Here is a 13,559-nt window from a genome sequence, read left to right on the forward strand (position 1 = left end):
CCCACGTAAAGCACTGGTTTGGTGTTGGTGTTCCGGAGAGGAAATACGATAATCACTGTTGAAGATTTGAAGCAGCCATCAGGGAGGAACAATTAATACATACATCCCGAAAAAAGTATGAATCTCGAGGTCTTTGACTTGTGCATTGATACTGTGATCCGGTGCGATACTCTTATACTCCCCACCACGCTGCTGCACTAGCAGGGGTGTGCTAAAAGGCGAACGATCGAGCAAGGCATGATCTGCATGGTAACTTGAGAACCTTCGGGCCCACCTCGAACTTGAAGTAGACAGTACCACAACTAGATGATACTCGAAACACCGCAACCGTTGGAACTAATGAGCACCATGTTGAATTCTAAAGACAGTCTTAAGTGTCATCCGGTTGACCTTGCGAGGCTCGAGGTTCGAGTCAGAGTAATCGTTGGGCATGACAACAAAATACTCACCAGCCACAGCTGCGTATCATGGTCAACACTTTCTCTGCTCACAGCATCTAAGGTGCTGGGTGCCAACTTTTAAGATTCAGGGTTAACTGGCTTGATGCTCGACATTGACGAGGTTGCAGGGACAAAAAGCGACACCAGCAGGATTTGAACCTGCGCACGGGAACCGTAAGAGATATCTATGATTCGAATCTCTCGCCTTAACCACTCGGCCATAGTGCCGTGAGTGAGTCTCTCAGTTGTTTCGGTCAAGGATACATCTAAACGTGGGAAAAACGCACGTACCCACAAGGTTGCCGCAAGGGCGTCGACGTCGTCTCAACGCATCTACGTATTGTCGCGCACGACGTCAAACTTGCACTTCTCTCAAAATACATGCGCTCTGGCTCACAAGTTTACAGCGGGTATACCACTGTCAAGCCCGCCAAACCAATCCCGAATTCTTCCAGTCGATTCCGAGTCAGAGGAAAGAGCCTGAGATGAGATAACTCATTCCAAGACCACGACACAGCAGATCCCGCCCGTCCGGTGCACTGATACCTTTACTTCCTATGGCTCAGCCTCTCATGTCACATGTGTGTCCTACTTCGACCACTATCTTCACTCTCAATATTGCAGAAGACCAGCTTCACGCCTTTTTTTCGAGCCCCTCTTGCTTTCCTTTCGAACAGTAGAAAACAAATATAACGAGCTCCCACAGATTCTTGCTGGTTAATGGGAGCAGAGTGAGCTATCTGACGCGGTTTGCTCTGGGGTATGAGAAGACTGATACTAGTGCGCATCGTGGTAAACACTCTAACCAAGAAGATACTGATGCTGGAAGACAAACGGAATCTGGCTGACTTGAACAATGCAACAGCCTGCTTCATTTCTTGCTATCTTACTTCTACATTCAGATCTTAATTTTGTTATCTACTCGCGGACCGTGCACCACGTTACCGTCTCTCGAAATGCCACTCACAGCCGACATTTATTTCATCAACATGTCAAACCAAGTCGCTCGCGGAAGAGGAAGAAAGCGAAACCAAAGGTGGTTACACCATCCTCCGTCGAGCGTCTGGAATCCCCTATGGAACAGACTCTCGATTTGGCGGGTAACTTAGATACGCACGCAACTCGCCATAAGAGCGTTTCAATACCGTTAAAAGTGACTCGGTTGACCTTGCAAACCACGTTCTAACCCATACCTCAGAGGCTGCAGCTCCCGGTGCTTTTATGGTCGATATCTTACCATTCTGTAGACTGTGAGCTATATTATTCTGTCCTTTTCGTTGGCTTCTGATGACCTGACAACCTTAGTGGCAAAGATCCCCGCGTGGTTCCCCGGTGCTGGCTTCAAGTGCATAGCACGTGAATGGCGTGGGAGCCTTGAAGAGATGGCTTTTGCACTCCACGAGTTCGTCAAGGATCTGATGGTGACCAATTCGCATATTTATCGAAGTCCAAATTTTACAGATCGCTGACATCGCCCTTGTGTCTTTTACTTCGAATCTCTTGGAAGGTAGTGATGTGTCTGCGGAAGAGGAACATGTCGTGAAATGGTCTGCTTTGTCCCTATACGCTGGTGGTTCTGATACGGTCTGTTCTTAAATATTTATATTTCTAATCATCAGGTGGAACCCTTACCGGGTGTGACCAGGTATGTCGCATATTTTGTAATGTCTAAGACAGGCCTAGATTGACACACTCCAAGCCACCCCAAACCCTTCAAGTGTTCTATCATCCCTCTGCAACTGCCCTTGGGCTCGTTGAACAAGATGCTAACTACTAAGCTCACGATGGTGAGACCGGAGACACGCGCGGGGATGGCACATCGCATCGTCGTAATTTGTATGTTACACTGAGGAATTATGCAATATAGTTCGGGAATCATTTGCTTCCGCGGAACGAACGAGTTTATGTACTCATAATATTAACCTCGATATTTCGTCCTGCAGCCGCCCAATCTTTGCATGTTCACTAGGCTTAAAATGTCCTACTGGTCCTGAGGCCAAGTCTATAGCTTCAGTAGATGACGTATATATAGTAATCGGTACAAAACCGTAAACGCGTATGGACGTGGGAAGAACGCGGTTCATTACTTTGTGGTTGCTCGCAGCACTGACAAGCCACTGAACTAGAATGCCGACGCCGTCTGAGACGTCAACGCGCTCACGTTTGTCGTTGTCGCGCACGACATCAAACTCAACCACTACACGTACTTCCCTTAAGACGCGTGCACTCTCAATCACAAGTGATGCAAGCGGTTGTACGACTGTGAAGCCCGCCAAACTAATTTCGAATTCGAATTCTACTTCAAACATGCTCTCCACGATGCCGACGCACTTGAAGCGTCCTGGCACAGGTCCGCCCAGTGCTTTCCCGCGTTCCTTGTCTGCTTCCACTAGTAGCACTACAGGCTCGAATGGAAATCGAAGTGTGGTGTCATCAACCCCATCTCGAGCACGCGTCGTTTCCGAGACATCCATCCCAACTCCATCCCATCAACACCGTGCTTCAGTCAACCTCGCCTCTCCAAAACCCGCCATAAACTTTACATCTCCGAGTCCCGCAAAGCACAAGAACAATCCTTCATCCCCATCAGTCCGTGTGCTCGCAAGCTCTGCTAATTCCAATTCAACATCAGTATTTGGGAGCGGCGAAACGGCTTCCCTAACCAGGACCATCTCCACGGAGAGTACTCCGACAACTATACCCCCGTCTTCCGCGCCTAAGCCTCATTCAAGTAACACACCCTCAAAACCTTCAACAAACACGCCTTTGACCATTACGCCCTCTAAATCCTCTCCTCTCGCTCGTACACAGCTACAGCGTACACCATCAAAGACACCCAATATGGCACGATCCCCTGGAGCAAAAAATATACACTCCCCAAGTCCAAAAGTCCGTTCTCCTGGCTCAAACTTCGCAGGTAAAGAGCCTGTCGCCTTGCTGTCCGAATCGCTCGCCTCGAAAAACGGTATGGCTGCAAGTGCCATGGGCGGGACCAGAATAGGAAGCGTCTTCAGTGATGGTACCGGGAGCATCATCGGTGGTCCTAGACGCGTGAATGGACGCGTCACGAATGGTGCCGTGATCAATCTGAACGATGATACGGGTTTGGAGGATATATGGGATCATGAAGATGACGGGATGACGTTTGATATGGTTACGGATGTGGATGGAGAAGGCGATGAAGAGGTGAGTTCGTTTCGTTTTAGTGTTTCGTTTGTCTACTCTTTTGTGTCTGCGATTATTGGATTGTATGCAGCCTTAATGTCGTTGCGTACGCACGTCCTCCTGACGCGCACTACATGCACACATTTATTCCCGCTCATATCACTATCCAAACCCTACTTTCACGTGCATACATCCACTCATCCTTCTCTCCTCTCGCTTCTTTATCAAACCCACTAACTCAAGTCTACAGCTCGACCAAGCCCTCATCCAAATTCGCACCCTCCACACTTCCAAACTCCTTGCCTACAAGCGCCTCCTCGAACGCGCGCACGCAAGTAGTGCAGCGCAGGTTTATCATCTTCAAGCTCAACTTGCAGAATTGCGTTCTCAGTCTCAGGCTCAGGCGCAAGGATCCTTGCAACTGGATGGGGGTGAGTATTGTGTTTGTGGTGGGAGGAAGAGGGGGTATTGGGACGGTGTTAGTTGGGGGGATGTGGAGGGGGATGAGACCGCAGAGGGCGGCGATTTGGTAAATGCTATGAAGAAGCTTGATGAGAGGGCTATTAGGAGGGCTATGAGAGGGTTGGGGAGGGAGAAGCGGGGGAGGGTGTGAGTCTTTCTTTGTTATGGTTTGGGTTCCTGTGTTTTGTCGTTGGAGGTCGTGCCTGCTGATTGGTGCAGGGGCGAGATGACGTGATGGTCTATGGATGTATTCCCTCGTCTCTCTTTCCTTTTTTACTCCACTTTTTGTTGAAGACGCTGACACTTGCATTCTATCGCGTAGTATGCAGATCATACTCGAGTGTACGTCCCGCACATCTTCATAAAGGAGCGCTAGCTGATTAACTCTTCTCTTCCCCGACCACCCCAACAGCAACCCTCCCAGGTGACATCCCCCTGCAAATCCTCCTCCTCCAAAAATACCTCAAAAGCTCATTCGACATCATCGGTTTCCTCGCGCCTGAGCTCGCCCTTCAGATCTTGAGCAAGTTGAGCGTGAAAGAAGTTGTGAGGGCTGGGTTGGTGAGTGTTTTGTTGTGGGCTTGTGGGATGTTGGGGCATTTCGGTTCCGCTCGGATCCCTTTTTTCTTGAGACACTGGTCGGAACCATATGGGTACTGACGGCACATGACAGGTCTCGAAAAAATGGTACACCGCAACTCGTCATCCTGCATTGTGGAAGTGGCATTGTCTGCGCTTGACTGCCAATGATCCGGTCCGTGTGAGAGCACCAGCGCAGCGTGAGGGATGGTGAGTTCCCTTTCCTCGCTTTTCGTTTTCCCCCCGATTCGTACTCGCCCCTGTTTTTCCTCTCCATTGTAGGCCTAACACTTGCATTTACTGATTCTTTCAATGCGTTGCATCACAGGTACCCTCTCTACCGATCCCTGCACCACCGCGAGTCCAATTTTGCTCATGCGCTCCCACAGAGCATACGTTTCTTGAATGGACATACGAATTTCTGTACGACGTTGTTATTGAGAGGTGAGGGGCGTTTTGCGGGTGTTTTTTGGTGTCATTATTATTTTTGGGGAGGACGGCACTTTTTTTTAGGATGGGGAGGCTTTTCATGCTGACGAAGAGCCGTAGAATGTGAATCAGGGGAGGCTGAAGGTCAGCAGCTGTATTGCAAGTCCTGCTCTTCCAGCCACTCCGATTCACAGCCACTCTACCTCCATCCGCCCTACCTCCGGTGCTTGCGTGCCCCATTGACTCTATACGTAGGAGATGTAGAATGCGGATCAGGGGGGCTGAAGGTCAGCAGCTGTATTTAAAAGCAGGTCTTGCTCCTCCAGCCACTCTGATCCACAGCTATGCTCCATCTGTCACCCTTTCCCCTTCACATCTGCCTTTGCTCTCCCTAAATAAGGACTTTCGTTGATGCTTTCGCAGGCAAGCGCCTCATCTCAGGCTCCTACGACGAAACTATCCGTTTCTGGGACATCGACACTGGCGAGATGAAAAAGTGCCTGCAGGTGAAGAAGCCTGTGAGCTGTGTGGATTTCTTGGCGGAGGAAGGTGTGTCGTTTTTTTTGTATAGTGCATTATGCATGCTTGGAGCTCATGTGCCGAAGAGGTTTTCGTGGTTGGATTTCATGATGTTGGGTGCGTCCATTTGTGTACATCTGATATTTGAAATAAAATTATTGCCACAGCCGCGTCCACCTTTTTTCCTCCGTTACATTCACACCTCTTCAACAACTTGCCGGACACCTCAACGGTATCCGCGCCGTTGCACTTTCCTCCAAGAACCTCGTCAGCGCGGGCGCTGACAAGGCTCTCGTGTGTTGGGATTGGCGCGCCGGGACGAAGATCGTGAGGTTTGGACAGCAGACAACAATTAACATCGGTGTGCAGATTGTCCAAGGGGGCACAGAGGCAGAGGGGGAGCGTGTAGTGGGTGTGACTATCGATGGCATCGTTCGGGTTTTCTCGATTAGTGAGTTTCTGGTTTCTTTGCTGTCGAGTTTCTCTTTATTCTGTTGCTCATGGTTTGATGATGGTGCGCAGAGAGGAGAGAGATGATCTCGCAGTTCAAGCTCAATGAGCTCGGTGGTAGCGACCCTGTGTTGCATGCGAAGCTGTTTAATGTGGGCTCTGCACCTAATAATATGTTGCAGTGGTTCGCGGCCAAAGGCTCGCAGATGACTGTAAGCGTTGTACTCATCTTTGGTCTGCGTACTTCATTCGCTTCTCCTTAGTGCGCGACTAAATCCGTGATCTTGCATCTGCAATGGAACGAAGATGAAGACGAGAGGACTCCTGCCGAGACAACTACAATGAGCCCTACATTCACTGGAAGGACTCTTACCTCTCCTACGCCCTCTTCCCTTAACCCGAAATCACGCGCCGTCTCATCCCTTATACGGCCCACGCAGACGTCTACTCCCCAGCGCAGACAGTCTGCACTCGGAGTGAGTACATCGGGCTTGCCCAAATCGCGACTTTCGCTTGGGACACCTTCCACGCCTCTCTCCTCCAATATCAGCGCATCTCAAATTTCTGGTATATCACCATCTCCGCTCTCCCTACTACCTCGATCTGGCACTCCGCTGTCCCCGATGGGTGCACCGTTATCTCCTATGGGTGCGGTGGGTGCAGATGGGTTTGCAATTCGGTTCGGGCGCGCGGCAATTTTGACTGCACCTCCCAAGCTCGTTGCGCTCGTAGAGACACCTGATGTTGCTGTTGGCGCAGTGGATCCTAGGAAGAGGAGGGTAGTTACTGCTACGAGGTTTAGTTCGCGGGCGGGGGCTGATCGGAGGGTACGTCTGTCATTTCATTTTCTTACCCGAACCTGCTCCTCACTTGTTCATATCGTGCACCCAGATTCTGATGTCGACGCATCAAGACAAGGGCAAGATTGATGGCCTTGATGGTCCATTGGATGAAGACACGGGGCCTACAACGGACCATGCAAACCCGATGTTCTCGTCCCCGACGCCAAGCGTTGATATAGATGCAAATATCATTCCTTTGTCAGGCGCATGGGAAGCGCATGCTCATGCCACACCTGTGGGTATGAAAGGTCTTCTTGGTCCTTTACCGCCCAAGTTTGCGGGCTTGGCGATGCCAGAGAAGAATCCGATGTCGATGCAGCTCACACATGAGGAAGTAGTGGTAGGGTGCGCGGACGGGACAATTTAGTGAGTGACTTTTTGTTGCATTATGTATTAGGCACGTGCTGATATGTTGCTGGTAGTGTAATGAATTTCTTGGGGCATGAGTATGTGAAGGAGAGGTCTAGGACGGAGGAAGGGATTGATGAGGATGAGGAGAGCAGTGAAGAGGGAGATGCATCCGTGGATAGGAGTCTAATTTTGGGGACTTGAGAGATGTCGAAAACTTCACGCAGCCGCACCAAAAGGACAGGCACCAATACCACACCGAACTAGCAAAGGAATACCAACTACTACCGCACGGACTAGAGCATTCGACAATTTTGATCGGCAGGACAGCTACTACGTACCACACTCGTTTTATACCATCAACGACTCGTTTATTTGGATTGATATTAGCGTCAGTTAGAAGAGACAAATGGCTCTTGATATATAGCTCGTGTTTAATTTTCTTGCTTTGTGTCCTGAGGGAGCTAGTAATGTTGGCCATTAAGGAATCATATATCATACCTGAGCTGCTTCGTTGAACGAGCCATGCAAAGGAGGCATGGTCGAAGAGGGTTCGCGGAGCTTGAACTTGAATATAACGCTATGCCTCTCAATGTGGGACCGTCACGCGCACTACCATCGAGTAAAGCAGGGGCGTAGTATAATCCACGGCGTGCAACTTTGAACATGCTTATCAAAGTCAAAGTGAGCATTTAAGCTCACTCTCAACAAACGTTCCACTACATTGATGACCGCTAGACGCTCACTGGCAAGGAGGTGCCCAATCCAATTCTCGCGATCTGTTCATGACTAACCGTCATGTATGGACAGATTGAGTTGGACATAGATCTCGAAGACAAGGTATCTACAATTAAGCGTACTCGTCGCTGTCAAGTTCACGAACCATGGGAATACAGATTACTCGCATCAAAGAGAAGGTTGAAGAGCAGTCTGGTGTGCCACCACAACAACAGAGGTTGATCTTCGGTGGGAGACAGATGTGCGTGGTCGCCTTGATTTCCATCAGATCATGCAAACTGACCATATCATTCTCGGTTATGATCTAGGCCAGATGACAAGACTGCCAAAGAGTTCAACATCTCCGCAGGATCAGTTCTCCACCTTGTTCTTGCTCTACGTGGCGGCTATTGAGATCGTGGACGGTTGTTGCGCGTGTTGAAATCGTGCTATAGCAAGGCAGAAACTCAATCATCGCGAGGTGTACTTTGTGTGTTATTAGATATCATTCATAATTGATTTTCAATTCTTGTATCGCTCTCATCCTGTATTGCTCATCTTTGAGGATGGGTAACTCGGCATGGTAGATATTTCCTTTCTGCTGATCCAACTAATCGTTTCCAGGTGGTTCCACGTACTTCTGATGGACTCGGATATTCTACGTCTGCGTCTGGCTTAGCAACAGCTTTATCCATCTAATCGTCAACTTTCAACCATCTAGTCAAGTGGCCTATACGTAGGGTGAACTCTAGATAGTACATTACACTGAACCGTATGGTATTGAAACATGTTCGACACTACAATCAGAGAAAGGTTAAAACGGTGGACCGGTGGACAAGGATGGCTTGCTTCGTTCATCAAAAAGCTCGTGGAATTTGTCGTTGGACGTGCCAAAAAGAGGGATATCATTGGGATCCTCACGAAACGATGTGGAATGTCCAAAGAGGTGGCTCGGCAGGTAGACTGCATCAGTAATTTCACCGATTCCTTATTTAGCCTTATTTTACTCAACCGCCCCAGGTTGTCGAGCCGACTTACAGCTTCAATAGACTGGTCACTGCATCTGAAGCTCAAGGTCGGAGCTACACTCCAATTGGGAGCCTTGTATGCTACGAGGACTATCAGCTGAAAGGAACAATAAGCTTTTGGAAGCTTCAATACCGAGTAAACATATACAAATACGGTGTCTCCGAGCCGAAAAGGGATTTGGGCGTCTCCTTGCAGAAACGATGGTGAAACGTGCTACTAGTACGGGCTTGTTTTTTTGTGCTACTACTGGTACGGGCTTGTTCTTGCTTGCTTTTTTTGTCTAGGTCTTGTGATATCCCAATGTGGTCGAATATCGAGCACAAGGCTTCCAATTGAAGTGTAGCTCCGGCTTCATTGGTACAGACTCACTGCATGAAAGTCCGTCTTCCATTATTTATCACTACAGGTGATCTATGCCATTCACGAGGCATTTTGGCAGATATGAACTTTATCTCTACAAGGTATGGTGCTGGAAGTTAACCCACATCTTAATACAGTAGACTATCTCCCACAACTACGACCCATATGCGGATCTAGATAGGAAACGTTTGCTTTCCCAGTAAGTTCAGATAAGTTTTATCTTCGAGATTATCCCGCTCGAAAATGACTACTTATTCGTGCACTTGATATCTCGTATCAACAGCGTCTACAATCATTCAAATCATGGTCGCTTCATATCAAGGTCATGTCAATTACCCTCCCCTCGATGGATCTCTGTCCCTCCCTCAATTGGTTGAATTCAACGCGCAACATAACTCGGACGTCGCTTTCTTTGTCTACGACAAACCCGACAGCAATGACCTGGTCTCTATCTCTCATTCAGACTTCTATCGAGCTTGTCATCGGGCCGCCCAGGCAATTAGACCAGCCTCCGCAGGTGCAGACAAAGAAGTGGTCGCCCTCATCGCGAACTCAGACACCCTTCTGTACCAGACAGTATTCATGGGTATGATCTTCGCTGGGCTAGTTGTGTGTACATAGATTTTCTAAATGATTATGTTTCTGATTACTGTTTTCAAGCCGTTCCCTATGTCGCCTCGTAATTCAGCGGCGGCAGTCACGAGCATGATGCAGAAAACAGGATGCCGTCGTTTGATCACGACTCGGCACTCTCTCGCTTCCCTGATCGACGGAGTCGAAGCGGGTCTTGCGTCTGCCACTCAAACCAGCCAGCTGCAGATTGACGAGATTCCGGCGCTGAAACACCTGTACCCATTACTCGTTAGCGGCACTCCCAACGAGGCGATTGTCCCGTACCCTTCCCTAGGTCCGCCGTCGTCTGAAAACGATGTACTATTCTACCTGCACTCTTCTGGCAGCACTGGCTTCCCAAAGCCCATTCCAATGAGTAACTTGACTGCCATCCACTGGTGCCTAACACGTGAGTCAGTAAAATACCCCGCACAGCCAACAATGCTAAGATAGAGTACGGTTAGCATCTATCTTCGACCTCACTAACCTTCCCACTCCTATTCGCATCGGTGCTGCGTCCTTGCCACCATTCCATACCTTTGGTATATATTTTCAGCTGCTCGCCCCTATCGCCAGCCTGAGCAGTGTGTCTATCTACCCTCCTACATCCTTCCTCGATCCCTTGGCGACCCCTGTAGTACCCAACTCGCAAAACATCCTGGATTCTGTACTCAAGACGAAACCGAACACTTTGCCAGTTGTGCCTGCCTTTCTGGAACAGTGGGCGTTTTCACCGAGTGCCGTCGATGTTCTGAAGACCCTCGAGTGTGTTGTAAGTTTGTTATCGATGCCGTGACAAGGAATGACTCGCGTTGATACCAATGCAGATCTATAGTGGCGGTCCTCTCGCGCCTAAGACGGGAAATACTCTGGTGAATGCAGGGGTCAAGCTTTCTTGTAGATACGGCGCTACAGAATTTGGTATCAACACTCATCGAAATTCGGTCGATCAAAAGTTTTGGGACTGGGTGCGATTTGGACCAAATTCGAAGATCAGATGGGCTCCACAGGACGATGGCACATATGAATGTCAAGTTTTGGTGCGTCTCCAAGTTGATCTTCGAACACGCGTTGAATGCTTTTTCGCAGACAACCTCGACACATCAAGTGTCAGTAGAGAATCTTCCGGACGTCAAGGGTTATGCTACCTCAGATGTATTTATCAAACACCCGACCATGGAGGGTCTGTGGAAGATGTACGACTGAAATTTGCTTTATTCTGTTCTCCGACATTTTCCCTGCAGCGTAGGAAGGATTGATGACATTTTGATACTCTCGTCTGGGGAGAAGACAGTACCAGCTCCCATGGAAAGCATCATCTGCGCCAATCCCTCCGTAAGCGGCGCCGTCATGTTTGGCCGTGGACGCAATCAAGTCGGGATCCTCTTAGAGCCGCGAGCAGGGTGTGAAATTGACGTTGATGACGAAAAACAACTTGCTGAGTTTAGGAACCGAGTGTGGTAAGTCCCCTAAAAGATATGCTACTGTTGCGTCTGAAGATGTTTTTGGAGGCCGGACATAGAGGAAGCGAATAAAGAGGCTCCTGCCTTCAGCAGGATCTTCAAAGAAATGATTCTTGTGACACGCAGCGAGAAGCCCATGCTTCGAGCTGGAAAAGGGACCGTCACCAAGAAAGCAACCATCAAGCTATATGGGGAGGAGATCGATGCCCTGTGAGCATAGTACCCATCCGTCACTCTGTTAACTAGAATTCATGGGCGACAGATATGAAAAGGTCGAGGGCAGCACTAGAGTAGGTATCGATATACCTTTGCCTGCGAGCTGGACTGCGGAAGACGTCGAGGGATGGCTCAAGGTCCACGCTGCCGCTGTGAACGCCAACAAGGATGTTGATCCTGATGCGGACCTTTTCACTCAAGGCTTTGACAGGTGGGTCGAGACCAACAAAGGCTAGTGCTCTGCTTACTCCGTACATCCAGTCTCTCTGCGACATTTCTCAAAAACCGCATTATCGGTTCTCTCAACTCCTCTTCAGATCGCGACCTTCAGGCATCAGCATTGCGGATTGACCAGAACATCATATTTTCAAGTCCTTCCATTCGCCGGCTGGCGAGGAGCGTCATTAATTCAGTATTGCACCGGATTGGTACAGCTACTGTCGACGTCAAGGCTGATATCGAGAACATGATCGAGAGGTATTCAATCGGATTAGGGAACTCTGTCACAAAGCCCAACACCACTCCAGTTAATGGGTGCAGCCAAAGCGATCATGTGGTCGCCCTGACCGAGTCTACGGGTGGCCTTGGCTCATACCTGCTTTCAGATCTACTCCAGCGTGAGGACGTGTCTGTGGTGTATGCCTTTAATCGCCCGTCAAATGGGGCATCCATACAACAACGACAGGAAAACTCGTTCAAAGATCGCGGTTTAGATTCTACCGTACTTCAATCCGACAAACTAGTGTATGTAGAAACTGATACATCCGATGACCACCTAGGTCTGGACAAGGAGTTATATCAAAAGGTTTGCGTCGTTTTCAGTGTCACCGAATCAACTAAGGAAAGCGTAGATCTGCACGTCTGTCACTGTCATCATTCACAACGCTTGGCGAGTCGACTTCAACCTGCCGCTCTCGTCATTCGACGCTCATGTGCGGGGAATGCGGAATCTCATAGACTTGGCACTATCTTCTCCGCGTCAACCAAAGCCGCGTTTCATGTTCGCATCTTCCGTCTCGTCTGCTCAAAGTTGGGATAAAGCGAAAGGACCGTTCCCTGAAGAAGTGGAATACGACGCAGGGATCGCAGTAGGTCTTGGCTACGGCGCGAGCAAATATGTTTCGGAAAGGGTAAGTCACAAGCTACTTTGGCACGGATTCTACGAATACTGTTTCCATGAAGGTTCTCGTCAACAGCAAGTTACCGGCATCATCATTCAGAATCGGACAAGTATCAGGAGGACCCCCGCGAGGAGCTTGGTCTACGACAAACTGGCTACCGATCATCGTCAAATCAAGCATTAGTCTAGGCGCACTTCCGGAAGCTAAAGGAGTAAGTCCATCACTATCGAAGGTATCTATTCGTGACACGCGTGTTTTAGTTTGTGTCTTGGATCCCTCCCCACGCCGTATCAAATGCTATTCTTGATGTAGCTTTCGCGGAAGAAGAACCTCCCATCGCGGTGAATCTGGTGCATCCGAGACCGACTGCATGGAAGACGTTGATGCAGCCCATTGCGGACGCCCTGGTTGAGCGTAAAGTAACAACTTACCTGCTACCTCTTGTGCCATTCTCAGAGTGGCTCGAAAAGCTTGAATGGAGTGCCAAGGACTTGAGCGAAGAGACCATGGAACGCATCGTACGTGCATCTTGATAGCTGGCCAGAACGCTTCCAAATATTCTTCGATTACAGCCTGCCATCAAGCTTCTCAACTTCATGCGTTCCATGGCTCGATCGGACATCGCGATCAGGGCGTCTGGAGAGATGGGCTCCGAAGCGGGTGGGATGACTTTATTCACCACTGCCGTAGCCGAACGCGTCAGTCCAACGATGAAGGAACTGAAGTCGCTGTCTTCGGCGGATGCGACACAGTGGGTGGATTATTGGGAGGCAATGGGGATGTTCCAATGAACATAGTATGAGTAAG

The 13,559-nt window shown here is 49.3% G+C and overlaps 4 protein-coding genes and 1 non-coding gene across 5 annotated transcripts; 4 read left to right on the forward strand and 1 right to left on the reverse strand.

Annotated features, from left to right (window-relative positions):
• Positions 1 to 578: 578 nt before the first annotated feature.
• On the reverse strand, positions 579 to 668 carry F5891DRAFT_t112. The gene has a single exon. It is a non-coding gene; the product is annotated as a tRNA-Ser (tRNA).
• Positions 669 to 1,296: 628 nt separating this feature from the next.
• On the forward strand, positions 1,297 to 2,256 carry F5891DRAFT_1176340 (uncharacterized protein; the record flags this gene model as incomplete). The annotated part of the gene is made up of 5 exons (XM_041365759.1): positions 1,297 to 1,593; positions 1,688 to 1,861; positions 1,902 to 1,987; positions 2,060 to 2,085; positions 2,140 to 2,256. The coding sequence occupies 4 exons, from the start codon at positions 1,297 to 1,299 to the stop codon at positions 2,079 to 2,081; spliced, it is 579 nt and encodes a 192-aa protein (XP_041219244.1). The 3' UTR covers positions 2,082 to 2,085; positions 2,140 to 2,256.
• A 192-nt stretch (positions 2,257 to 2,448) lies between these two features.
• Positions 2,449 to 7,685, forward strand: F5891DRAFT_1065429 (uncharacterized protein). The gene is made up of 13 exons (XM_041363080.1): positions 2,449 to 3,626; positions 3,856 to 4,214; positions 4,390 to 4,409; positions 4,480 to 4,628; positions 4,741 to 4,856; positions 4,975 to 5,090; positions 5,499 to 5,624; positions 5,681 to 5,711; positions 5,762 to 6,045; positions 6,117 to 6,256; positions 6,308 to 6,871; positions 6,936 to 7,252; positions 7,309 to 7,685. Exons 1-13 carry the CDS (start codon positions 2,568 to 2,570, stop codon positions 7,436 to 7,438), a joined length of 3,411 nt encoding a protein of 1,136 aa, XP_041219245.1. The 5' UTR covers positions 2,449 to 2,567; the 3' UTR covers positions 7,439 to 7,685.
• A 143-nt stretch (positions 7,686 to 7,828) lies between these two features.
• F5891DRAFT_1065434 (ubiquitin-related domain-containing protein) lies at positions 7,829 to 8,494 on the forward strand. Its single transcript, XM_041363081.1, has 5 exons — positions 7,829 to 7,918; positions 7,973 to 7,990; positions 8,045 to 8,074; positions 8,131 to 8,213; positions 8,281 to 8,494. The coding sequence occupies exons 1-5, from the start codon at positions 7,901 to 7,903 to the stop codon at positions 8,363 to 8,365; spliced, it is 234 nt and encodes a 77-aa protein (XP_041219246.1). The 5' UTR covers positions 7,829 to 7,900; the 3' UTR covers positions 8,366 to 8,494.
• Positions 8,495 to 9,643: 1,149 nt separating this feature from the next.
• F5891DRAFT_1281956 (putative aminoadipate reductase) lies at positions 9,644 to 13,543 on the forward strand (the record flags this gene model as incomplete). Its single annotated transcript, XM_041370513.1, has 13 exons — positions 9,644 to 9,949; positions 10,001 to 10,361; positions 10,417 to 10,724; positions 10,780 to 10,992; positions 11,042 to 11,148; positions 11,197 to 11,412; positions 11,464 to 11,625; positions 11,678 to 11,842; positions 11,893 to 12,436; positions 12,483 to 12,761; positions 12,814 to 12,963; positions 13,013 to 13,270; positions 13,325 to 13,543. 13 exons carry the CDS (start codon positions 9,644 to 9,646, stop codon positions 13,541 to 13,543), a joined length of 3,288 nt encoding a protein of 1,095 aa, XP_041219247.1.
• Positions 13,544 to 13,559: the final 16 nt, after the last annotated feature.

The sequence above is a fragment of the Suillus fuscotomentosus genome (genome assembly GCF_016647785.1).
Source record: "Suillus fuscotomentosus strain FC203 chromosome Unknown F5891scaffold_93, whole genome shotgun sequence".
Lineage (NCBI taxonomy): Eukaryota > Fungi > Basidiomycota > Agaricomycetes > Boletales > Suillaceae > Suillus > Suillus fuscotomentosus.

Bases quoted from the DNA above. Each gene is read 5' to 3' on its own strand.
- F5891DRAFT_1065429 (XM_041363080.1), top strand. From the start codon at position 2,568: ATGCCGACGCCGTCTGAGACGTCAACGCGCTCACGTTTGTCGTTGTCG. The intron at 4,629-4,740 runs GTGAGTGTTTTG...GGCACATGACAG, and splicing joins AAGTTGTGAGGGCTGGGTTG to GTCTCGAAAAAATGGTACAC. The intron at 5,091-5,498 runs GTGAGGGGCGTT...ATGCTTTCGCAG, and splicing joins TACGACGTTGTTATTGAGAG to GCAAGCGCCTCATCTCAGGC.
- F5891DRAFT_1065434 (XM_041363081.1), top strand. The intron at 8,075-8,130 runs GTATCTACAATT...ATGGGAATACAG, and splicing joins ACATAGATCTCGAAGACAAG to ATTACTCGCATCAAAGAGAA. The intron at 8,214-8,280 runs GTGCGTGGTCGC...GTTATGATCTAG, and splicing joins ATCTTCGGTGGGAGACAGAT to GCCAGATGACAAGACTGCCA.